General features: G+C 46.7%; 1 protein-coding gene across 6 annotated transcripts in view; it reads right to left on the bottom strand.

Moving 5' to 3' along the window:
* STAT5B (signal transducer and activator of transcription 5B) overlaps positions 1-24,331 on the bottom strand; it is an 88,169-nt gene that overhangs the window by 11,869 nt on the left and 51,969 nt on the right. For 3 of the 6 annotated variants that reach the window (XM_024350299.3, XM_024350296.3, XM_024350298.3), the window contains exons 2-13: positions 20,804-20,941; positions 16,307-16,463; positions 13,564-13,653; positions 12,162-12,336; positions 8,595-8,725; positions 8,195-8,346; positions 7,606-7,761; positions 7,034-7,213; positions 6,257-6,344; positions 6,040-6,162; positions 4,894-4,986; positions 885-1,091 (exon numbers count right to left, since the gene is read on the bottom strand). In XM_024350299.3, the coding sequence (XP_024206067.1) occupies positions 885-1,091; positions 4,894-4,986; positions 6,040-6,162; positions 6,257-6,344; positions 7,034-7,213; positions 7,606-7,761; positions 8,195-8,346; positions 8,595-8,725; positions 12,162-12,336; positions 13,564-13,653; positions 16,307-16,463; positions 20,804-20,931 (1,680 nt within the window). In that variant the 5' untranslated portion in view covers positions 20,932-20,941. The remainder of the gene's footprint in view (positions 1-884; positions 1,092-4,893; positions 4,987-6,039; positions 6,163-6,256; positions 6,345-7,033; positions 7,214-7,605; positions 7,762-8,194; positions 8,347-8,594; positions 8,726-12,161; positions 12,337-13,563; positions 13,654-16,306; positions 16,464-20,803; positions 20,942-24,331) is intronic. The other 3 variants (XM_024350300.3, XM_063798574.1, XM_054670880.2) reach the window with 1 other exon arrangement.

Raw genomic sequence — 24,331 nt, 5'->3', positions numbered from 1 at the left:
GAGACAGGAGAATCACTTGAATCTGGGAGACAGAGGTTGCAGTGAGCCCAGAATGTACCACTGCACTCCTTGTGACAGAGCGAGACACCATCTCAAAAATAAATAAATAAACAAAAATAAATAGGGTGGGCACAGTGACTCACGCCTGTAATCCCAGCACTTTGGGAGGCCGAGGTAGGCAGGTCACCTGAGGTCGGGAGTTCGAGACCAGCCTGACCAACATGGAGAAACCCCGTCTCCACTAAAAATACAAAATTGCCGGGCGTGGTGCCTCATGCCTGTAATCCCAGCTACTCGGGAGGCTGAGGCAGGAGAATCGCTTGAAACCAGGAGGCGGCGGTTGCGGTGAGCCAAGATCGTGCCATTGCAGTCCAGCCTGGGCGACAAGAGCGAAACTCTGTCTCAAAAAAAAAAAAAAAAGAATAAAAATAAAATCAAAGTGACGTCTGAATTAGCAGATGCTAGAGGAGGAGTTTCTTTCATCAGCATCCCTCTTTGTGGGTTGAGGGTCCCACAGGAGCCTGATCTGGCATTACACATGGGGAACATAAGAGAGTAAAGGGGAGAGAGGCCCAGAGTTCGCATCCCCTCAAAAGCTTTGCTTCTCATGAGCTATGTTAACATCTGCTTTGCTCTATTTCCTTTACAAAGGAAGAAAATGCATTAACTGTAGACAAAGGTCAACTTATTTAAAATATGCAAAGATGTAATTTTCTACACGTGACCTGGGTAACTCTCAAGTTGTCCATCTAGTCAGAAGCTTCTATTACTTTTGGTACATTTTATTAGAGACATGAAGAATAAGGGCCCAGGGCAGGGAGACTCCTGAGAGCATCTGGTCAGGAAGGACTGATCTAACAGCGGCTGGCAGCTGGGCTCCTCACCCTGTTGAACTGGGACCAGGACACAGACAGGCCACTGTAGTCCTCCAGGTGGCTGCTACTGTTGTTGAACAGTTTCTGTGCTAGGAACACGAGGTTCTCCTTGGTCAGGCCCCGGTTGCTCTGCACTTCGGCCTTGAATTTCATGTTGAGCGCCTCACACAGCTGTGGCCACAGCACTTTGTCAGGCACGGCAAATGGCACCCTGCCCTGAGAGGGAGAGAGGCCAGGATCTGATGAGAAAACAGTTGCCTGATTTATTCCCTCAAGCCACAAAAGAAAAACGCTGATGGCTGGGAGTGGTTACACATATTTGTCTTGCAGGGCCTGAGGATAAATTCAGACTCTGCTGGGGTACACGGTTCTGTGAAATTCAGAAGGTTCCGTTTCACCTTCTTTACACACAACTAGAAGGTAACCCATGCTATCCATGCTGTTTTGTAAAGGAGCTGCTGAACTAACAGTCAAATCCTATGTTCTAACGGCCACAAACCAAAACATAACCAAGGTCTGGCTCTTAGATTGTAAACACCTTGGGAATTTAGAAATCTGAAAGACTGGTCCTCTAGGTACAGACAGACAGAGTGTGCGTATGTGTGTACACGTGTCGGCATGTGTGTACACACGTGGAATCATTGCCCTCGACTCCTTCTGCCAAGAATTCTAGCTCAAAGTAAAACAACTTGGTATGGAAGAGTGGAAATTTTGAGTTGGATGGCTTTATTGAGAAATAGGTTAGAACATTAACTTTTAATAAACTGCTTTTCAACCCATTCAGCCATAGTACTCCATTTTATTTTGTTACAAACATTTTTTTCAATAGGTGATTTTCACATGATTTAAAATTCAAAAAGCATAGACGGCTATACAGTGAAGTCACTCCCTATCCCTGTCTCCCAGCAACCCAGTTCTTTTCTTTAAAGGCACCTAACACAGTTTCTTGTGTATCCCACCAAATATATTCTATGCATGCCAGCAATGACATATACCTTTTCCTTTTCTTCATAAATGACAGCACAAAATCCACATGTTCTGCATCTTCCTCTTTTCACTTAATCCTCTATCTGGGAGACCTCCTATCACCACATAAAGAAATTTCACCAGACCCCCATAGATGGGCATCAGTGTTACAGCCTCATCTTTAGCTATTACTAACAATGCTGCAATGTTCTTATGTTATTTGACCCACAGGACACATAGGCAAATATATATGGAGAATAAATTTCCACAAGTATTTTATTTTTTAGGTAAGGTCTTGCTCTGTCATCCAGGCTGGAGTACAGTGGCCCAATCTTGGCTCATTGCAACTTCTGCCTCCTTAGCTCAAGTAATTATCCTACCTCAGCCTCCCAAACAGCTGGGACTACAGGCGTGCACCACCATGCCTGGCTAATTTGTAGAGACAGGGTTTTGCTATGTTGACAAGGCTGGCCTCAAATTCCTGGGCTCAAGAGATCCGCTTGCCTTGGCCTCCCAAAGTGCTGGGATTGCAGGCATAAACCACTGTGCCTGGCCACAAGTCTTTATTTTTTATTTTTTATTTTTTTGAGACAGAGTCTCACTGTGTTGCCCAGGCTGGAGTGCAGTGGCACCATCTCAGGTCACTACAACCTCTGCCTCCCAGGTTCAAGCGATTCTCCTGCCTCAGCCTCCCGAGTAGCTGGGATCATAGGCACGCACCACCACGCCCAGCTAATTTTTGTATTTTTAGTAGAGATGAGAGTCTCACCATGTTGGCCAAGCTGGTCTCGAATTCCTGACCTCAAATGATCCACCCGCCTCGGCCTCCCAAAGTGCTGGGATTACAGGTGTGAGCCACCGTGCCCAGCTGAAAGTCTTTTTTTTAACATAGCATAAGGTCGGCTGGGTGCAGTGGCTCATGCCTATAATCCCAGCACTTTGGGAGGCCGAGGTGGGTGGATCACTTGAGGTCAAGAATTCGAGACCAGCCTGGCCAACATGGTGAGACCTGGTCTCTACTAAAAATATAAAAAATTAACTGGGCGTGGTGGCATGCACCTGTAATCCCAGTTTCTCGGGAGGCTGAGGCAGGAGGATCGCTTGAATCCAGAAGGCAGAAGCTGCAGTGAGCCGAGATAATGCCACTGTACTCCAGCCTGGGTGACAGAGCAAGACTCTGTCTCAAAAAAATTAAAAAAAAAAATAGCATAAGATGTAAGTAGTCATTAACATAGCTGAGAATGTTAAAAATGCTTATTTATTTAGACAAGATACTTGAGTAATTACATGGTGCAGGAGATGCCAAAGGTACAAAGAGAGTGAGATCTGTGGACAGGCAGGGAAGGAAATGAGAGATGTGGCAATCTTATCTAGGAGGCTTATCAGGACAAGAGGCAGACAGACAGTTTCAAAAAGGAGCTTCTGATTCAGAGTTTGTAAGTGAAGTATGGTAGAATGTCTTAAAAATCTCACCTTTGCAGTAAAATACTTTTTCTCTAAAGAGGAGTGTTGGGAAACGTTAAGCCTCTCCACGTGAGCCAGAAGGTTCCATTTCACCTTCTTTACACACAACTGGAAGGTAACCCATGCTGTCCATGCTGTTTTGTAAATGAGCTGTTGAACTAACAGTCAAATCCTATATTCTAACAGCCACAAAACAAAACATAATCAAGGTTTGTTGGATATACTTAGAGAAGGACATACTCTTATGTCCCAAATGATAACCCTTTTATCATGCTTTTATGGACTAATCTCTATTGGAAATATGTAACAAATGACCTTTGCCTACTAAAAAAATTTTTTTCTTTGAGACAGGGTGTCGCTTTGTCACCCAGGCTGGAGTACAGTGGCACAATCTTGGCTCACTGCAGCCTGGACCTCCTGGGCTCAAGCGATCCTCCCGCCTCAGCCCCCCAAGTAGCTGGGACTAGAGGCTGGTGTACCATGCCTGGCTAATTTTTTGGTATTTTTTGTAGAAAAAGGATTTTGCTATGCTGCCTAGGCTAGTCTGGAGCTCAAGGGATCTGCCTGCCTTGGCCTCCTGGAGTGCTGGGATTACAGGCGTGAGCCACCGCACCCAGCCTATGAGATCTTTAAAATGCTCATCGAGCAGCATGCTAGTGGGATTCAGATAGCGTTTGGGTGCATAAATCCACCAAATTATATCTTCCTTGAGGCAAAGTATCTCATTCTTCATGAGACCTAGAATGAATCACAGAAACTAAAATTTGGAAAAGACATTTAACAGCATCTTCATTTATTGAAAGGAAGAGGGTATGAAGCACCTTCTATGCTAAAGTAAGCCTCTGGAGAGATCTAACCTCTGGAGTGAACCTAGGAGTCCCAAATCCCATTCATAGTTTCACCCAAGGATTCAAAATAATATTTACTGAGTACTGACTGTGTGGCAAGCATTTTCTATGTTATCTAATTTAATCTTCCTAACGATGCTGTAGAGCAAGAGTATCCCTGTGCTGCAGACACTTGCTGGAAACTCAGGCCCAGAGAGGTAAAGTGAACTGCCCGTGTGGTCATGGAGTGAGGAAATGGTGGAGTCTCAGTTCAAACCCTGGCCCGATGTCAAGCCCATGTTCTTTCCACTTTCCACATTCTTTCTATTCTGCCTCCCACTAAAGAAAACAGCGTCTTTTTTCCTATGCTTTTTTTTTATTATTGAGATGGAGTCTCACTCTGTCACCCAGGCTGGAGTGCAGTGGTGCGATCTCGGCTCACTGCAACCTCTGCCGCTCGGGTTCAAGTGATTGTCATGCCTCAGCCTCCCAAGTAGCTGGGACTACAGGCATGTGCCACCACACCCAGCTAATTTTTCGGTATTTTTTAATAGAAACAGGATTTTGCTATGTTGGCCAGGCTGGTCTCGAACTCCTGACCTCAGGTGATCCAACCGCCTCGGCCTCCCAAAGTGCTGGGATTACAGGTGTGAGTCACTGCACCCGGCCTTTTCCTGTGCTTTTTAAAAGGATAATACATGAATGAGATTCATGACACCGGCATTGACTTTGGGACCCACATGCCCGAGGAATACACTCACAGGCTCTGCAAAAGCATTGTCCCAGAGAACGGTGGCCGTCGCATTGTTGTCCTGGCTGCCATGAACGATCACCACCACTGGCAGGGACAGGGTCTAAAAAGACACAAGAGAAGGCTGAGCGCCCACGAGCCTCAAGTTCTTCTCCTTCTCTCTTTTTTTTTTTTCTTATTATAACAACACTTTTATTTTCCAAGTTTCAGTTAATGTTCCTCTCAGACACAGAATCTAAATGGCCCCAGGAATAATATGACTTTTCATACTGGCACAATCTTAGAAATTTTAAATATTTTACAAGCAATGTTGCTTAGATATTTCTGAAGGATAAAGTTTCTCAAAGTTACATGGAGAACAGGAGAGAGAAAAGACTATTGGAGATATTTCTGGGAAGAAAATACAAATAACAAATTTAAAACTTACCACAACCTTTACTCAAATTCATCCCAAGTAATGTTTCTCATATCCATTTTGTAGTCTACCTCTCCAGCTAGTTCAGTTCATTATTGTTTGTTCATGTTTTATTTTTTATTTTTTAATTTGCTGTTGTTGTTGAGACGGGGTCTCACTATGTTGCCCAGGCTGGTCTGGAACTCCTGAACTCAAGCAATCCTCCTGCCTTGGCCTCCCAAAGTGTTAGGATTACAGATGTGAGCCACTGCACTGGGCCTTGCTTGTTCATGTCTTTTTTTTTTTTTTTTTGAGACAGGGTCTCACTCTTTCGCCCAGGCTGGAGTGCAGTGGCACAATCTCGGTTCATTACAACCTCAGCCTCCCAGGTTCAAGTGATTCTCCTGAGTAGCTGGGATTACAGGCACGTGCCACCACTCCTGGCTAATTTTTGTACTTTTTAGTAGAGATGGGGTTTCACTGTGTTAGCCAGGCTGGTCTTGAACTCTTGACCTCAAGTGACCTGACTGCCTCAGCCTACCAAAGTGCTGGGATTACAGGCATGAGCCACTGTGCTTGGCCTCTGTTCATGTCTTAAGAGAATCTAAGTGAAACAGTTCTCAGGGTGAGGTCAGTCCATTTTCAGTTTACCAACAGTCAAAAAGAAGAAGATGCTATGTGATAAAAAAAAATATTTTGTAACATAAAGTACACCACACACACACACGCACACGCACACGCAGAGCTGAGGGAAGGCTTTACCTTGACTTGAAAAACCAGCTCATTTCCACCAACACTGAACTGGGATTCAAACAGGATTGTAAATTTTTCTTCTGTCACCGACTCTGCCCCACGACGGTCTGACCTCTTAATTCGTTTCAGGGACTACAAAGAAGAAACATAAGATGAAACGTAAGATATAAGTTGTTCCCCTCAAAGACCAGGGAAAAATTCATTCTTCCTCTTCTTCCACCCTCACCATATTCCTGAAGTGGGCACTAAGGGTGCCTGTGGCTTGGTGGTACTCCATGACGCAGCAGTTGTTCAAGATCTCGCCACTGTAATCACTGCAAATCAGAGAGAGACCAGCTCCAAACCCATGCCAGGGTCTCAGGACATGCGGAGTAAATAATATAATTTGGGGTAGCAGGAAATAGAGAAGTTTGCTAAAAACGTACGTCATTTAGAGGAAATGTTAGCTACATAACACATACATGTAATCTTCTCGGACGTATCTCTACAAAATGAAACAAGATCAAACTATCTTCACAGAAAACAGTTCCTAAGAGAACTTTTTTTTTTTTTTTTTTTGTGACGGAGTTTTGCTCTTGTTGCCCAGGCTGGAGTGCAGTGGCGTGATCTCAGCTCACTGCAATCTCGGCTCACTGCAATCTCTGCCTCCCAGGTTCAAGGGATTCTCCTGCCTCAGGCTCTCTAGTGGCTGGGATTACAGGTGCCTGCCACCACGCCTGGCTAATTTTTTGTATTTTTAGTAGAGACAGGGTTTCACCATGTTGGCCAGGCTGGTCTTGAACTCCTGACCTCAGGTGATCTGCCCACCTCGGCCTCTTAAAGTGCTGGGATTACAGGTGTGAGCCACCGCACCAGGCCCAAGAACTTCCTTATATTCCTTTGCTGATGCCCAGAAGAGGCCAGAAGGGCAAACAGGGATCTGACACAGGAGGCAGAATTCTTTTTTTCCTGTTGCCAGGACATGAGACAAGTAGCAGGGAATGAGAAGAAGCTGCACAATTACTTGCGGGTGTTCTCGTTCTTGAGCAGAGACTTGGCCTGCTGCTCACTGATGATGGTGGCCTTCACCTGGGGGGGGTTCATGTGCACGTTCAGCTTCCCGCCCACCAGCAGGCGCACAGTGGCTGCAAACTTGGTCTGGGTCTTCAGGACCTGAGGAGGCTGCTTCTCAATGATGAATGTGCTGCAGGGGACACAGGGACAGATGCACGATGAGGGGCTGGCGCAGGGGAAAGGGCTCTCAGTCCCTCTGTGGTGGGGGTGGGGCTGCCTCCCGAGGGGCTCAGGAGGTGAAGAGCTCAGGCACAGCCTCTGTTCCCGGGGAAGCCGTGAGAGTCCAGGGAGAGGATGGAGAGGGGAGTGAGATAACACAGAAGCTGGCATGGGCTGCAGCCCAAGGGCATCTCTTGCAGTGTCCACAGGAGAAACTGGGCAAGGGCCACAGCAACTGGAGATGGAGTTGGGAGGGATGAGAGGCAGGAAGTGGATCTGCTGGTCTGGAAGGCACCTGCAGCTCCCCCCACGCAGGCAGGAGCTGCCCCAAGCTCCTGGGCATGGCAAACAGGCAGCAGTCACCTGGTCACCAGGGCTGAGATAATGTCCGTGATGGTGGCGTTGACCTCGGCCAGCATCTCCTCCACTGGGCCGGGGATGGGCAGCTGCTGGCAGAGGTGCTCAGCCCTGCGGATCTGCTGCCGGTTCTGCCAGATGATCTCGGCCAACTTCTCACACCTGCACGAGAGCCCCAAGGCCAACAGGAGGACAATGGCTCCTCCGCACAGACGCCAGGCCCCAAGACACAGCTCCCGTTCCCCCAGGAAGGCTCTGTGCTTTCGCCACACTTCCCACCCATGGGAAGGGCAGAGCTCCCTGCCTCCCAGAATTAGAGACGTACACAGGAGGGGCGACCCTGACTAGGCCCAAACAGCCCAAGCATCACCCCACACACCCGAACCCTGTCCCATCTCCAGGACAGCAGCCCCCTTCCTGGGGGAGGTGCACAGGATGGGGGCCAAAGTCTGATTGAGGAACCAGGCTCCCTGGAGAAACAAGAGCTGTCCCAGGATGGAGGGGGCCTGCTGCAGGAGCCAGCACAGGACGCAGAAGCAGCCGGGGTCCCCACCAGCCCCTCCTGCCCTGCCCGCTGGCCGCCCCACACCATTACCAGGACTGTAGCACGTCCAGGCTGCCCTCGGGGGGCCCGCCATTCCCGGCCAGCTGCTGCCGCCGCTTCCACTGGATCAGCTCGTCATCCAGGATGATGGTCTGCTGCTTCCGCAGCAGCTGCAGGGTCTTCTGGTGCTTCTCGGCCAGCTCCTGAGGGAAGGGAGGAGAGCAGCCCCTTCTGGGCTCCCAGAGAACACCGCAGGGCCTCGCTGGGAAATGGCAGGGCAGGGCCCAGGCCGTTCCCTCTCCCCAAGCTGCTCTGCCTCGCAAGGCCCCCAGGAAAAAAGGCCTCCTGCCCTCCCAGGTTCTGCTCTCATGCTGGTCCCAGCCCTCCCTCGGGTCCCCAGAGACTGACTTCATGGCACCCATGCCCAGGAGAGGCCCAAGACCCCACTCACCACGCGGTACTGCTGCAGTGTCTGTGCCTCACGCTGCAACCAGGCCTCCAGAGACACCTGCTTCTGCTGGAGGGCCGTCTCCCGGCTCAGACGCTCCTGGGGGCTCAGCTGGGCCAGCGGGCCAAACTGAGCTAGAGGAGGGGAGAGGAAACCATGACCATCACCTCCCAGTGTCCAACAGGAGGCCCAGAGAAGCCCACTCACCCGTTCTGGAGCGAGACCCTCCTGGGCTCAGATACTGCATTAAGGGCAAGTCGGGGTTCCTGACAGCCAGGGGGGCCAAGATGAATGGGTGCCCCAGGAGGCGCCTCTGGGCCCCGCTCGCCAGCCTCCTGACTCTGAGCCGTCCCCTCTGGGGGCACACGGGTGCCGGGGCAGCTGGGGAGGAGGCCTGCCTGTCTCCTGCCCGCCTGCCTCACAGGGCTGCCAGCCCTCTTCTCGCGGCCCAGCATGGGTCCAGGCTGTCTGGGGTACAAGTGTGCCCATGCCCTTGACTGCAGGTGAACCTGGGCAAATCGCTTTCCTTTCCTGTGCCTTGGCTTCCCCACGTGTAAAACGGGAGATTCTCAGCACCTGCCTCAGTGGGGTGCATTAAGATTAAATACATGAGGACATGGAAGATGCCAGAAAGCTGCCTGACATGGGTGAGCTCTGTGTGAGGTTCGTCCTTCTTGGTTAACGGGGAACAGGACAGAGAGAAGAGGTGACAGAGACAAGCAGCTGCTCGGCCCCATCCCTCCCGCAGCAAGGCCTCCTCAGGGAACCCCAGCCCCGGAGGCTCTGTCTCGTCCCTGAGCACAGCAGTCCCTCCTCAGGGGAGGATGAGATTCTTGAGAGGCTGGAAGGGGCCCAGCATGTTTGTCCAGGTGGGCTCACTGTGAGCCCAGCCAACCAACCAGGGGACACAGACAGACAGACAGACCGCAGAGGGAGAGCATGTCCAGGGCCACTGGGGATGCAGAGCCACCAAGATTCTCTCAGGAAAGGGAGGCCGAAGGGAGGCGGCTTCCCTCCACACCATCTGTGAGGAGTCTCATTGATGGCGGGACAGGGAGTAAGTTAGGCCTCATTACCTTTTAAAAATTATTATGAAATAGGTAAGACACAGGGAACGTGGAACACAGGAGCACCTGTGTATCAATAACCCAGCCTAATAAACATGTCCACAGTTACAACCACCACCACAGGCCCACCCCACCCTCCCAGCGACAGCCCGTCTCCACCACACTGGGACTATTAATCCCTTCCCGTCACCTTCTCAACAGCCCAGAGTCCTTGCTTGAGCTGAGTCAGAAGATGCGCGCATCAGCATGTCTTGGTCGAGCTCCTGGCTGGCCCCTGAGGGCCATGTCACTCTGACCCCAGCCCTGACCCATGGGATGCACAAGCTGGGACAGACAAAAGCAACTCTATGTAGCCAGGAACAGCCCAGAGCTAGAACTCAGAAATATGGCTCCAATCTCACTGCAGGTATCGAGCAGGAAGAGGATCATCCAGGCACGGACAGATCCGAGGTGTCTGCACGGCTACCTCGGGAATCCTGCCCAGCCACAGGGAGGGTGGTGGTGATCCCAACACCTGGGCCCAGCCTTCCTATGCAAGGGACCCACTTAGGGCTCTCCTGGAAATTTGCAGAAGCCTTTGGGAAGGAGGCCAGGGAGACGGGAAGCAATTTCCCTACTCCACTGGAGGCAGCTGAGCCTTCCCTGGCAAAAGCAGATCAATAGTCTGTGTTTCTGCTGAGTGAACTTGACAAATGGGACTGAGAAGACACTGCATGATAGATCCAAACCCAACCTGAATCCAAACCTAATCCGCCACCATGCACAGGAAACAGAAAAGCCAGGCACGGGATCAGAAATACTGCTGACAGTCTAAGGACTTGGGTAGGAATAGCCATCCCAAATCTTCCGTTTCCATTCTCAGAAGGAGCTGCCCTTCTTCTAGGGCCAGTCTAGGATGGATTCAGATAAAAAAGGAAGACAGGCTAGAATCATCCTGTCAACCTTTACTCAATAACTGTTATGTTTCAGGCATTGTGCTGGCCTCAGGGTACAGAGATAAAAGATATAGTCCCTTCTCAAAGATTTATATTCCAGTGGAGAAGATAAAGAGTAAATAAGTAGTATCACTATAGACATAAAACGGAACCTACATACATGGAATTAGAGGAGCATGTGCTGTGTGTGTGTGCTGTGTGTCTGTGTGTGTGTGGTGTGTATGTGTGGTGTGTGTGTGCTGTGTGTGGTGTGGTGTGTGTGTGCTGTGTGTCTGTGTGTGTGCTGTGTGTGGTGTGTGTGTGCTGTGTGTGTGTGTGCTATGTGTGTGTGATGTGTGTGGTGTGTGTGTGTGCTGTGTTGTCTGTGTGTGCTGTGTGTGTGTGTGTGTTTGGAGGGGCTGGGTGGTTGAGCCAAGGCTTCTCTGAGACTGAGCTGGGCATGGAAGCAGAGAGAGGAAACTATTAAAGCTCAAACTGCCAAACTGCTACAGGGTCAAAAGGGGGCGCTGGTGGGGCTCCACAGCCTCACCACAGACTGAAGCTCTCTGTGCCCCAACTACTAAGCAGGATTTATACCAGGCTAGGGAAGCTCTGTCCATAAGGGCTACCTAAGGGGCGTAAGTGTACTCTGTTCCAGGAAGACCTCTGTGAATAACTGCATAGAACATTAGAAATCAGTTACTACAAATACAGGTCCTTAGTACTTACACGTACCTGCTTAGAAAGGTTTCTTTTCCCCCTTAGAGATAGGGTCTTACTATGTTGCCTAAGCTAGTCTGAAACTACTGGCCTCAAGTGATCCTCCTGCCCTGGCCTCCCAAAGCACCAGGATTACAGGTGTGCAAAACCACTCCCAGCTTAGAATTTTTTTTTTTTTTTTTTTTTTAGACAGAATTTTGCTCTTTTTGTCCAGGCTGGAGTGCAATGGTGAGATCTCGGCTCACTGCAACCTCCGCCTCCCGGGTTCAAGAGATTCTCTTGCCTCAGCCTCCCAAGTAGCTGGGATTACATGCATGTGCCACTGGGATGCCCAGCTGATTTTGTATTTTTAGTAGAGACGGGGTTTCACCATGTTGGCCAGGCTGGTCTCGAACTCCTGACCTCAGGTGATCCGCCCGCCTCAGCATCCCAAAGTGCTGGGATTACAGGTGTGAGCCACCGAGCCCAGCCAGAAAAATTTTTAAACATGTAATTATATAATTTCCTATTTATCATTTCAATAAAGCTCCACTTATAATATGCCTACTATATACAAAAGTATTGTTTGCTAGTATTTATTTAGACTGTGAGCTCCTTCTCAAAAGAAGAAATGTCTTCCCTGGCAGCTCAGAAGCTCCCTGGATGTGGGGACCCGAGTGAGATATGCACTTAAGTGGGGGGTCCTGTCATCTCCCCTTCCTAAATCTCATCCTCTCAGCACTGTCTTCAATGCAAATAAGTCCCTGCTACTCAGAGAAAGGTCGCTGCCTCCAAATGGAAAGTGTGCTTTCTCCCAACCCCACCGGAGCTGCTTTCCAGTCCCCAGGCCCAATCCTCAAGTTGCACAATGTGCCTCCACCGCGCCTCACCTTGGATCCTCAGGCTCTCCTGGTACTGGATGATGAAGTACTCCTGAGTCTGCTGCAGCTTTTTTAACTCATTCTCTGTGTCCTGCGTGACCAGTCGCAGCTCCTCAAACGTCTGGTTGATCTGGAGGTGTTTCTGGGACATGGCATCAGCAAGGCTTCCAGCTGGAGAGCTACCCTGGGAACATATGGGGGGCAGTGCAAGGCAGTGCGAATGGGAGGAAGCCTGAGGCCTTAATCCCCAGGAAAAGCCAGCTCCTACAACCAGGGTAAGACCCCAAAAGGTAAATTTTGAGTCGGGAGGAATAGCAAACGTCATCATGAGACACAGGGTGGAGTGGGAAAAGTGAGAAACAGGTGAGCGGACAGATCATGGCTCAGATCACAAAGCATGGGAGAAGCTTCCATTTCAGATCTGACCTCCACCAGAGTATTCCAAACGAGGTCCATTGAATTACCTTTGGAGAAACTAGAACGTAACCTGTTCCAGTGTCACCTGGGTTTTCCTACTAATGAGGAGGTGGAGTGATTCCTCTTCCACTCACTGACCCAATGCAAGGACGGCATTAAGCATTAGGGAGGCCATAGGGAGCAGGGCCGTGTGAACACACATCATCTGTGTCCTCACTCAAGATATTCTCGTGATGGAATCATTTGCTTCCACCATGGAAGAGGCCAAACCTCTCGCAGGCATCCTGGAGACCCCAGGGTGAAGTGATGGGGGAGGCATAAACAAGGTCTCTGTGGACCCAGCCCTGTAAGTGACCTGATCAGACCACTCCTTCCACACCTGATTCAGGGGCTAGGGAAAAGTCTTTCCTAAGTATTCTCACCTGAATATGAGCATGCCTTTACTAAAAAATTATTCAGCTGAGGTTGAATTACTTTGCACTTGTTCACATTGTTTTGTGGTTGCAATCTCATCAAGGTTATAAATCAGTTAAGATCAGAGACCACATCTTCTATTTCATTTTTTTTTTTTTTTTTTGAGACAAGGTCTCACTCCATCACCCATGAGTGCAGGGGTGCGATCATGGCTCACTGCAGCCTCTACCTCCTGGGCTCAAGGGATCTTCCCACTTCAGGTTTTCGAACAGCCAGGACTACAGGCATGTGCCACCATGCCCAGCTAATTTTTTTGTATTTTTGGTAGAGACGGGGTTTCATCATGTTGCCCAGGGTGCTCTCGAACTCCTGGGCTCAGGCAATCTGCCTGCCTCAGCCTCCCAAAGTGCTGGGCTGCACTCAGTCAAGTCTCCTATTTCTTTTGTGCCCCTTAGGATGAAGCTCTCTTTAAAGAGACACCAATAGTGCACCCTGAGTCACCTTGACAAAGGTGGGTCCAGAGGGAGGTGGGTAAGAAAAGACTTCCCGACTGCCCTCCCCATCCCTATGGGACACTCACATTGTTGGCTTCTCGGACCAACCTCTGTTCATTGTACAATATATGGCGGATGCAGCGGACCAGCTCCATGGGGCAGCGGTCATACGTGTTCTGAAAGAATCCAACAGCAGACATCACTTTGTGCCACTCCACACTATGGGCCCTAACCATGCCTCAGGATGGGGAGCCTCCTGAGGGACCTCCTGAATCACAGGAGGCACTGTTCCTCCAATACCAACAGGAACAAGAAGGCACATCATGGAAATCCAATTGCAGTGAAAAGGTAAGATTGTTTTACTTCTTTTTTCTTTTTTTGAGACTGAGTCTCACTCTGTTGCCCAGGCTGGAGTGCAGTGGCACAACCTCGGGCCACTGCAACCTCTGCCTCCTGGGTTCAAGTAATTCTCCTGCCTTAGCCCCCCGAGTAGCTGGGATTACAGGGGCCCGCCACCACGCCTGGCTAATTTTTGTCTTTTTAGTAGAGATGGGGTTCCACCATGTTGGCCAGGCTGGTCTCGAACTCCTGACCTCAGGTGATCCACCTGCCTTAGCCTCCCAAAGTGCTGTTTTACTTTTTGCATCTTAATTTGCCTAAAGTATCCGGGGAACATTCTTAAAAACGGAATAAATAAGTTTTAAAAGCCTCGCAAGAGGAGAAACTGGATGCCACTCTCAAATGGGCAATCAAAACTACTACCACCAATGAGGGGACGAGGGACACTGCCCCTCTCTGGATGTGATACCCGAGAAGGACAAGTCACCTACAATTGTCCCTTGGTATCTGTGGGGGCTCGTTCCAGGACCCACTTGGATACCAAAATCTGCAGATGCTCAAGTTCCTTATATAAAATGGCATCGTTTTGCACAGAATGCATACAATCCTCCCATACGCTTTAAACCACCTATAGATTGCTTATACTATCTAATACAAAAGAAATGCTATGTAAATAGCTGTTCTGTCATATCTTTATTTGTATTTGTTTTTACTTTTTTTCTTTTCCTGAATATTTCTGAGCTGCGGTTGGTGGAATCAGAGGATGCAGAACCCATGGACATGGACAGCCAACTATATTTAGGAGTCTGCTCGGAGATGTGCAATGTTAACGTAATCATGAGGAAACATCAGGCAAACCCCAAATGAGGAACATTTTATCTTTAAAAAGCAGAGGGTACATGAATTATTATTATTATTTTTTGAGATGGAATTTCACTCTTGTCACCCAGGCTGGAGTGCAATGGCACGGTCTCGGCTCACTGCAACCTCTGCCTCCCAGGTTTAAGCGATTCTCCTGCCTCAGCCTCCCAAGTAGCTGGGATTACAGATGTCCACTGCCACACCCAGTTAATTTCTGTATTTTTAGTAGAGATGGGGTTTCACCATGTTGGCCAGGCTGGTCTCGAACTCCTGACCTCAGATGATTCACCCGCCTCAGCCTCCCAAAGTGCTGGGATTACTGGTGTGAGCCACTGCACCCAGCCTACATTAATTATTTTAAAATGCCAATGTAATGAAAGACAAAGTAAGGTTGCAAAATGGTTCCAGATTAAAGGAGATTAAAGAGACATGATGACTAGATGCAATATGTGATCTTGGGCTGGATTCTGGACTGCAGCGGGGAAAAATACCCTAAAGGACATGTTTGAATTAGTTGACAAAATGGAAATCCAGATGAGTACCTAAAAGTATTATATCAATGCTAAATTTAGTGAAGTTGATCAGTGTATTATAACCATGCAAGACAAGGTTCATTCTTAGAAAATGCACAGAGGGGCTGGGTGCAGTGGCTCATGCCTGTAATCCCAGCACTTTGGGAGGCCGAGGAGGGTGGATCACCTGAGGTCGGGAGTTCGAAACCAGCCTGACCAACATGGAGAAACCCCATCTCTACTAAAAATACAAAAATTAGGCGGGTGTGGTGGCATGCACCTGTAGTCCCAGCTACTCGGGAGGCTGAGGCAGGAGAATCACTTGAACCCGGGAGGTGGAGGTTGCAGTGAGCCGAGACTGCGCCACTGCACTCCAGCCTGGGCAACAAGAGTGAAACTCCATCTCAAAAAAAAAAAAAAAAAGACAATGCACAGAGGGACCAGGCATAGTGGCTCATGCCTATAATTTCAACACTTTGGGAGGCTGAGGTGGGCGGATCACCTGAGGTCAGGAGTTCAAGACCACTGTGGCCAACATGGCAAAACCCCATCTCCACTAAAAATACAAAAAAAAAAAAAAAAAAAATTGCCAGGCATGGTGGCAGGAGCCTGTAATCCCAGCTACTTGAGAGGCTGAGGCAGAAGAATCGCTTGAACCCGGGAGGCAGAGGTTGCAGTGAGCTGAGATTGCTCCACTGCACTCCAGCCTGGGCGACAGAGCAAGACTCCGTCTCAAAAATAAATAAATAAATAAATAAATAGAAAATGCACAGAGGTACTTACTGGTGCAGGGACACAAGGTATGCAACTTACTCTCCAGTGACTGAAAAACGTGTGTGTCGAGAGACAGCGAGGAGTATATGACAACATAAAAGTCAACAACAGGTGAATATGGGCATATGTGGGGAATCTTTGTATGATTCTTGTAACTTTCTGGAAGTTTGAAATTATTCTCAAATAAAAAGTAAAAAAAAAAAAAAAAGACCAAAACCACACAACAAGAACCTTATGCACGTGTAACTCAACAATGCTGGACTGAAGGAGAGAAAGAAAGTCTCTACAGGAAGAAGATCCCCAAGGGAAGGTAATTAAGTGTGACCCCAGAGCCCACACCCACCTGGAGCTGCGTGGCATAGTGCCCCAGCTTGATCTTCAGTAAAAACCCATCTTCCCCCACCTGGTGCTCTGCCTTCTTCTGCAGCTCCTGCACCAGGCCCTCCAGGAGCTGGGTGGCCTTAATGTTCTCCTGTGGATTATCAAGATCTATTGAGTCCCTAGGGGAAAAAAAATTACATAATCTGTATACATACATGCACGTGAGCCTGTATAAATGCAGCCTCAACACATCCTACTTTTTCTTCAACTAAAGTGATGTTTTTAATCCTCACTGCAAATTTTAAGAAACAGCCCAACAGAAATGGACTCAATGCCTACGTTAATCTATTTGTAATTTACTAAATAGTGGGATTATACAGTAGATTTCATTCTTTTAAAAAAAATTTTTTTTAACAATGTGCTGCCCTTCCTCCTTTCTCTCAATGATGTGCTTGGTGCTTATGCTATTTGCTCCGAGAAATGCAAGGAAAAGGAAAGGGTTCTGTGTACTCTGAAGGAAATAAGGACTTGGATAATTTCCTATTTATAGTTACCCCTCACGGGTGTAAAGGAGGCACAAGGCCAAGACTCTTCTACATGTCCTTTCCAGCCTCAAGGAGTTTGGTATCTGTGGGTTTCTTAGGTAGAGACAGGTGAAACAAGTTATTGCTATTTCTAAGAAGCCCTGGAAATGAGACATTCAGGCAGAGGGTGCCTACAAGAATTTATACGAGTCAGACATTCATATCACTAGTTGCAGACCCAGGACCTGAAGGCAATGCCAACTTTTCCAGTAAACAAGGGAAACCACGCTACAGACTTTGCATTGATTTCAAGCTACTGAACTGGTGACAGGGGGTTGGATGGTCTCCCTCCCTCCTTTCTTTCTTTCTTTCCTTCTTTCCTTCTTTCCTTCCTTCCTTCCTTCCCTTCCTTCCTTCCTTTCTACTACTTAGGCAACAATTGACACTGGGAAGTACCAAATTACTTACTCACTGAAGAAACCAAACAGCTGTCGGACTGAAATAACATTCAATAACTGCTGACTGGGTCTGGAGCCAAACAAGATAGTGGTAGCTAAAAGGCTCTGCCATCCCTAAATCCCTGAAGATAGCAACTAATTTCAAAAAAGAGGCACCAACAAGTGTATCAAAACAGTGAGACCGGCCGGGCGTGGTGGCTCACGCCTGTGATCCTAGCACTTTGGGAGGCCGAGGCAGGTGGATTACCTGAGCTCAGGAGTTGGAGATCAGCCTGGGCAACACGGTGAAACCCCATCTCTACTAAAACACAAAAGAAATTATCCGGGCGTGGCGGCATGTGCCTGTAGTCCCAGCTACTTGGGAGGCTGAGGCAGGAGAACTGCTTGAACCCAGGAGGTGGAGGTTGCAGTGAGCCAAGATTGCGCCACTGCACTCCAGCCTGGGTGACAAAGCAAGACTCTCTCTACGAAAACACAACAAAACAAAACAAAAAAAGCAGTGATACCATAGTCCATCAAATAGTACACCCCAATCTGCGCCTTGAGAGGGCAGTTAAAGCAAGTCAGATTCTAAATATGTGTGCCCTATGTATTAAATAGAATACGTATTAAATGAAAGGCTGGAAGGAATGAGGGCAGCCCTGCACCTCTGTTTCAACTGGCAACAATGCCCTTGGTCTGGAAACCCACTCTTTTTCTTTGAGACGAAGTCTCACTCTGTCGCCCAGGCTGGGATGCAGTAGCACGATCTTAGCTCACTGCAACCTCTGCCTCCCAGGTTCAAGTGATTCTCCTGCCTCAGCCTCCCAAGTAGCTGGAATTACAGGCGTGCACCACCACGCCTGGCTAATTTTTGTATTTTTAATAGAGACGGGGTTTTACCATGTTGGCCAGGCTGGTCTCAAACTCCTGATCTCAAGTGATCCACCCACCTCAGCCTCCCAAAGTGCTGGGATTACAGGCGTGAGCCACCGCGCCCGGCCAGGAGCCCACTCTTAAAAGGATCCAGTCTCTGAGCAAAACTCACAGAAGTCAGGTATTGGTTCTTTACTTGAAACCTTAATTCTCTGTTAAAAAAAAAAAAAAAGACTTGTTTAGATGGCTTAAACATAAAGAACTAAAGATTTGGCAGGGCCCGGTGGCTCAAGCTTTTAATCCCAGCACTTTGGGAGGCCGAAATGGGCAGATCACAAGGTCAGGAGTTAGAGACCAGCCTGGCCAACATGATGAAACCCCGTCTCTATTAAAAATACAAAAATTAGCTCGGTGTGGTGGCGGGCACCTGTAGTCCCAGCTACTCAGGAAGCTGAGGCAGGAGAATTGCTTGAACCCGGGAGGCGGAGATTGCAGTGAGCCGAGATCACGCCACTGCAGCCTGGTGACAGAGCGAGACTCCATCTCAAAAAAAAAAAGAATTGAAAATTCTTCATTAAAATCTTTATATTCTGAAGAAAACCAAAGCTAAAAAATTTCAAGTTTTCCTTAATATCAACACAAGTCTTTTAATTCATTCAGTGAGAACACCAAATGAGAACTCTGCTAAGTGAAATCTGAAATTAACAGCAACTTCCTACTCATGTTTTTCTAAATCCTCCACATCAGAAAACAGGAGAGAAAATGAAAAGGGAGTGGAAAACACTAAACGAGGTACAGCTGACATTCTCATATTTAGCTAATTTTTTTCCCTCACTTAATTACATGAAGTTGAGTTTTTTTTTAATTGCCTAGAAAATTGCCTTTCTTTGGTGATCTTTAGTTTCTGAACAGAAATTTGCTACTAACACGCATTGCGATTATTCTAAGGCAACATTACAGACAGGTATATGGCCCTTTGCAAATAGCAGCATCAAAGCTGGTTCTCTCAGGGACTGTCAAAGAGGACCCATGGCTAAGACGGTGAGGCTTGAAGTATCAAATGATATGTCAGATCGACTGACAGACTGTAACCAACCAGCAAGCTCCCAGACCTTGAGCGGAGCAGTGTACATCCTGCTGCCTGGTGTGTAATAGTGATACCAATTAAAAACCTGTGCTGTTAGTTGACTGCACTGTACTAATTCTAAAAGAAATTTAAAACAACTCTCCCCTCCCCCAAGTATGTAATCAGTAATCTGGAAAATAAAGAAAAATTAAAATGCTTATCAAATCTACCACCAGAATGTAATTAGTGTTAACATTTGGGTATATTTTCGTTTAGTTTTGGTTTTTTTTTTTTAAAGGCAGTCTCACTCTGTTGCCCAGGCTGGAGTGCAGTAGTGCAATCTCGGCTCACTGCAACCTCTGCCTCCCGACTTCAAGCGATTCTCATGCTTTAGCCTCCAGAGTAGCTGGGATTACAGGCGCCCGTCACCACGCCCAACTAATTTTTTGTATTTTCAGTAGAGATGGAATTTTGCCATGTTGGCCAGGCTTGTCTCAGAACTCCTGGCCTCAAGTGATCTGCCTGCCTTGGCCTCCCAAAGTGCTGGGATTACAGGCATGAGCCACAACACCCACTCAATTTTCTTTTAGTCTTTATGTGTATATATAAAATACATATAAATTAAAAACACCAATGTCTCCACTGTTAAATTATTAATTTTTAGTTTTTTGTTAGATGTAAACTTATTAAGAAATGTAAAATAATTTATATTTAATAAACTATAAGAAATAAATTATAATTAAATTATATGCATATTCACACCTATCTGCCCCATTAAACACTAAATTATTATTATTATTTTTTGACATAGGATCTTGCTATGTTGCCTAGGCTGGCCTCAAACTGCTGGGGTCAAGCAATCCTCCCACCTCAGCATCCTGGGTAGCTGGGATTATAGGTGTGCACCACCACGTCCAGTGAAACACTGAATTATTTGGAGATGAGGGCTTTAATTTTGTTTGTTTGTTTGTTTGTTTTGAGACAGGGTCTCACTCTGTTGCTTAGGCTGGAGTGTAGTGGTGTGATCATGGGTTACAGCAACCTTTGCCTCCCAGGCTCAAGTGATCCTCCCACCTCAGCCTCCCGAGTAGCTGGTACTACAGGTGCACACCACCACACCTGGCTAATTTTTGTATTTTGTAGAGACAGGGTTTTTCTATGTTGCTCAGGCCTTCCTTGAACTCCTGGGCTCAAGCAGTACACCTGCCTTGGCCTCCCAAAGTGTTGGGATTACAACACTATGTTGGGCTTTAATTTTTTTCATATAAATTCTACTACTTAGGACACTGCTAGGCATCCCATGGGCACTCGAAACATATTTGTTGGCTGCTCTTTCTTAGCAGTAATATTCTAATGCTTTTAGACAGTATTTACTATTAAAGGGAACAAATCCTGTTTTAAAAATCCCAAGAGTTATTCCATCCCCTCAATCTAAGATGGGCTTAAATACCTTTCACCTATAAAAAGAAAAAAAATTTTTAAATACCTTTTTATGGATCACATTTAAAAATGTTTAAAAATACAACTTTGAAAGTTGCCATCATGACATCTTTCTAACCAAACTCCAATATTCTTGTGTTTCACAAAATATGATGCAAACATCCTTGTTCACCTACCATGCTTGGCTTTCAATCCACTGGGATAAATAATGCCGCACCTCAATGGGAAAATGCTGGCCATATAACGCTTGCATCTGATGAAGGGCTTCTCCTTGGAGCTGCTGAGCTTGTATCCACACAGCCATGCTTTACAATCTGTTGAACAAACAATCAGTGCTTTGGGTGTTTTTTCTTTATTTTCCCCTTACATCCACCAGAGTAAATATTCACTTAGTTACCAAGGTAAATGTTTTATTTTATTATTTATTTTTATTTTTTTGAGACAGAGTCTCGCTCTGCCACCCAAGCTGGAGTGCAGTGGCACAATCTTGGCTCACTACAACCTCCGCCTCCCCGGTTCAAATGATTCTCCTGTCTCAGCCTCCTGAGTAGCTGGGATTACAGGGGCACACTACCATGCTTGGTTAATTTTTGTATTTTTAGTAGAGATGGGGTTTCACTGTGTTGGCCAGGCTGGTCTCGAACTCCTGACCTTAAGTGATCCTCCCACCTCAGCCTCCTAAAGTGCTGGGATTACAGGCGTGAGCCACCATGTTTGGCCAAAGTAAATGTTTTTAGCCCTTTTGGTAGACTAAAGACAATATTCTTGAACTGAATTTTAACTTTAAAATGTTTTCAAAATGTAGACACTCAGCCTGGCCATGGAAAGATACACAGCTGGGTCTAGGAAGCTCTGACTATGAAATGTACTAAGGTCTTATAAGCAAAAGTACAAAAGGAGTATTAGGGAAAGAATTGCTAACTTTGACATCATAGACATATTCTTTACTTTTGTTCAAAATTGTCAGCCATGGTAAGCAGCATTTCAACAGTAATAAATAATTAGCAGAGAGTTTTTTTTTTTTTTTTTTTTTTGAGACAGAGTCTTGCTCTGTTGCCCAGACTGGAGGGCAGTGGCAAGATCTCGGCTCACTGCAACCTCTGCCTCCCGGGTTCAAGCAATTCTACTGCCTCAGCCTCCCAAGTAGCTGAGGTTACAGGTGCCCGCCACCGCACCCAGCTAATTTTTGTATTTTCAGTAGAGATGGGGTTTCACCATGTTGGCCAGGATGGTCTCGAACTCCTGACCTCAAGTGATCCATCTCAGCCTCCCAAAGGGCTGGGGTTATAGGTGTCAGCCACTGCGCCCAGCTGAGAGATTTTTTTTTAAAAATCACTTGTTTTAGATTTGGTATTTTGACTTCAGAAATATAATAAACATATGCCATTTTGAAAAAGCCCAGTAAAAGAAAAGTGAAAATATCTGAAGTATTGATTGAACCCTATGCATTATCACTAGTTACCTAAGCAGCAATGCTTTGCACACAAAGAGCACAGATTTATCTGGAAAAATGCCCCAAGGTTCACCTCCTGAGTTACTGCTAAGGAATTTATGAAGCAATGTTGTTAAATTATAGCATTTACAAATCTTTCAGACACAAAAACAATACATTCCACCTAAGAGTTGGAAATATGAACCATTATACTCCAATAGCAGGTAGTTTCTTTTTTTTTTTTTTTTTTTAATTTGAGACAGAGTCTTGCTCTGTTGCCCAGGCTGGAGTGCCGTGACGCGATCTCAGCTCACTGCTAGCCCCGCCTCCCGGGTTCACGCCATTCTCCTGCCTCAGCCTCCCGAGTAGCTGGGACTACAGGCGCCCGCCACCACGCCCGGATAATTTTTTGTATTTTTAGTAGAGACGGGGTTTCACCGTGTTAGCCAGGATGGTCTCGATCTCCTGACCTCGTGATCCGCCCACCTCAGCCTCCCAAAGTGCTGGAATTACAGGTGTGAGCCACTGCACCCAGCCGGTAGTTTCTTTTTTTAACATGCTCTTGATTTTTTAAAAAACGGCTTTATAAAACTACCATGATGCCCCCCTCAGACTCACCTGACAATTTTTAACTCATTTGGCAGATGCTCTTTGAGTTTAACCAGATTAGGGCAGAAACATTTGGGTAGACTGGGAAGGGACTTCAAGTAACTCTAAGGACTGAAAATGAATCTTGCTCTAACACTATTTTCCATAATGTAGAGTTTGGTATAAGGCAGGGTTATCTTGAATTCCATCCCACATGATTTGGCTACTGATTTGCACAATTCTTCTAAGAACTAGGTTACAGTTAGGGGCCGGTGACTTGGACTTGGATTTTGTTTACTACCAGAGACTGCACAAGTGTGTTAGGAAATAAAAATCTCTTCTGTTAGTTGTAGTTGTCTGATCACGTAACACTGGGCTATTTATGGGACAAGTCAGTTAGCCAACAATGAGGTGTAGGGGAGTGCCAGTTATCTATTTTAGACTAGTGCAATGCTATAGAACACTTGAGAAGTGTATTATTTAGGGCTTTTAGGCATTAAGGCTGGGATCACTGTAGACCCAATTTGACCCAAGACATCAAATTTCAGTGGTTGTGAGTTCACCAAAACACTTAGATAAAAGAGCTCTCTCCAGAAGCAATTCCACTTTATAATCAAACACTGGAAGTCACTTAACTGCACAATATATTTTTTAATCAAATAAATTATATCGCAAGATTTTGGAAAACCAGAACAGACACCAAATCATGATTTTTGGATGAAGGATAAGGAATGGATGGCCAGGCATGGTGGCTCACGCTTGTAATCCCAGCACTTCGGGAGGCTGAGGTGGGTGGATCACCTGAGGTCAGGAGTTCGAGACCAGCCTGGCCAACATGGCGAAACCCCGTCTCTACTAAAATTACAAAACAATTAGCCAGGTGTGGTGGCATGCGTCTATAATTCCAGCTACTTGGGAGGCTGAGGCAGGAGAATCGCTTGAATCTGGGAGGCAGAGGTGACAGTGAGCCGAGATTACATCACTGAACTCCAGCCTGGCAAGAGAGCCAGATTTTGTCTCAAGAAAAAAAATTATATAAGGGATGGATGAATGAAGGTGCTTAGGCACTTAAGTATATGGAAGAGTGATAAAAGAATGAAGAGAAGAATCTAGGTGTTAGTATTCCTAAGTAGTAAAGAGTAAGAAGTAGGCCCTCACCATAGCTCTCAATGAATATGTGAGTGATACCAACAGATACAAAAATTCTCTTGCATCTGCATTCATTAGGTGAATTGACTTCAGAGACAAAAGAAGGAAAGCTATGAAAACTTTTATCTCCCCAGAGACTCCTTCCCAGCCCACTCAAATAAAACGGCATTCTGGTCACTCTCTATCCTCTTAATCTGCTTTATTTTTCTTATCATTTATCAATTCCTGATATTGATCATATATTTGCTTACTGACTTCCCACCAGAGTGAAATCACCATGAACACAATGACTTTGTTTTGTTCACCGTGCTTTCTCCTGGGTCTAGAACGGTACCTGGCACATAAGCATCATAATTTTTTTGTTGCATAAATGAATGTATACACACAATTTGACCAATTCTATTGGCTCTTTTCAAAGTTATAATTGAACAACATATCAGTATGAAACACCAAGGCATGAAAATGGAACAGATTTCCATTTAAATAATCAATTACAATTTTTTTTTTTTTTGAGACGGAGTCTCGCTCTGTCGCC

This window comes from Pan troglodytes, chromosome 19 (genome assembly GCF_028858775.2).
Source record: "Pan troglodytes isolate AG18354 chromosome 19, NHGRI_mPanTro3-v2.0_pri, whole genome shotgun sequence".
In the NCBI taxonomy this organism is placed as follows: Eukaryota; Metazoa; Chordata; class Mammalia; order Primates; family Hominidae; genus Pan; species Pan troglodytes.
Note: the sequence above shows the minus strand (reverse complement) of the source record. Positions and strands in the feature narration are given on the sequence as shown.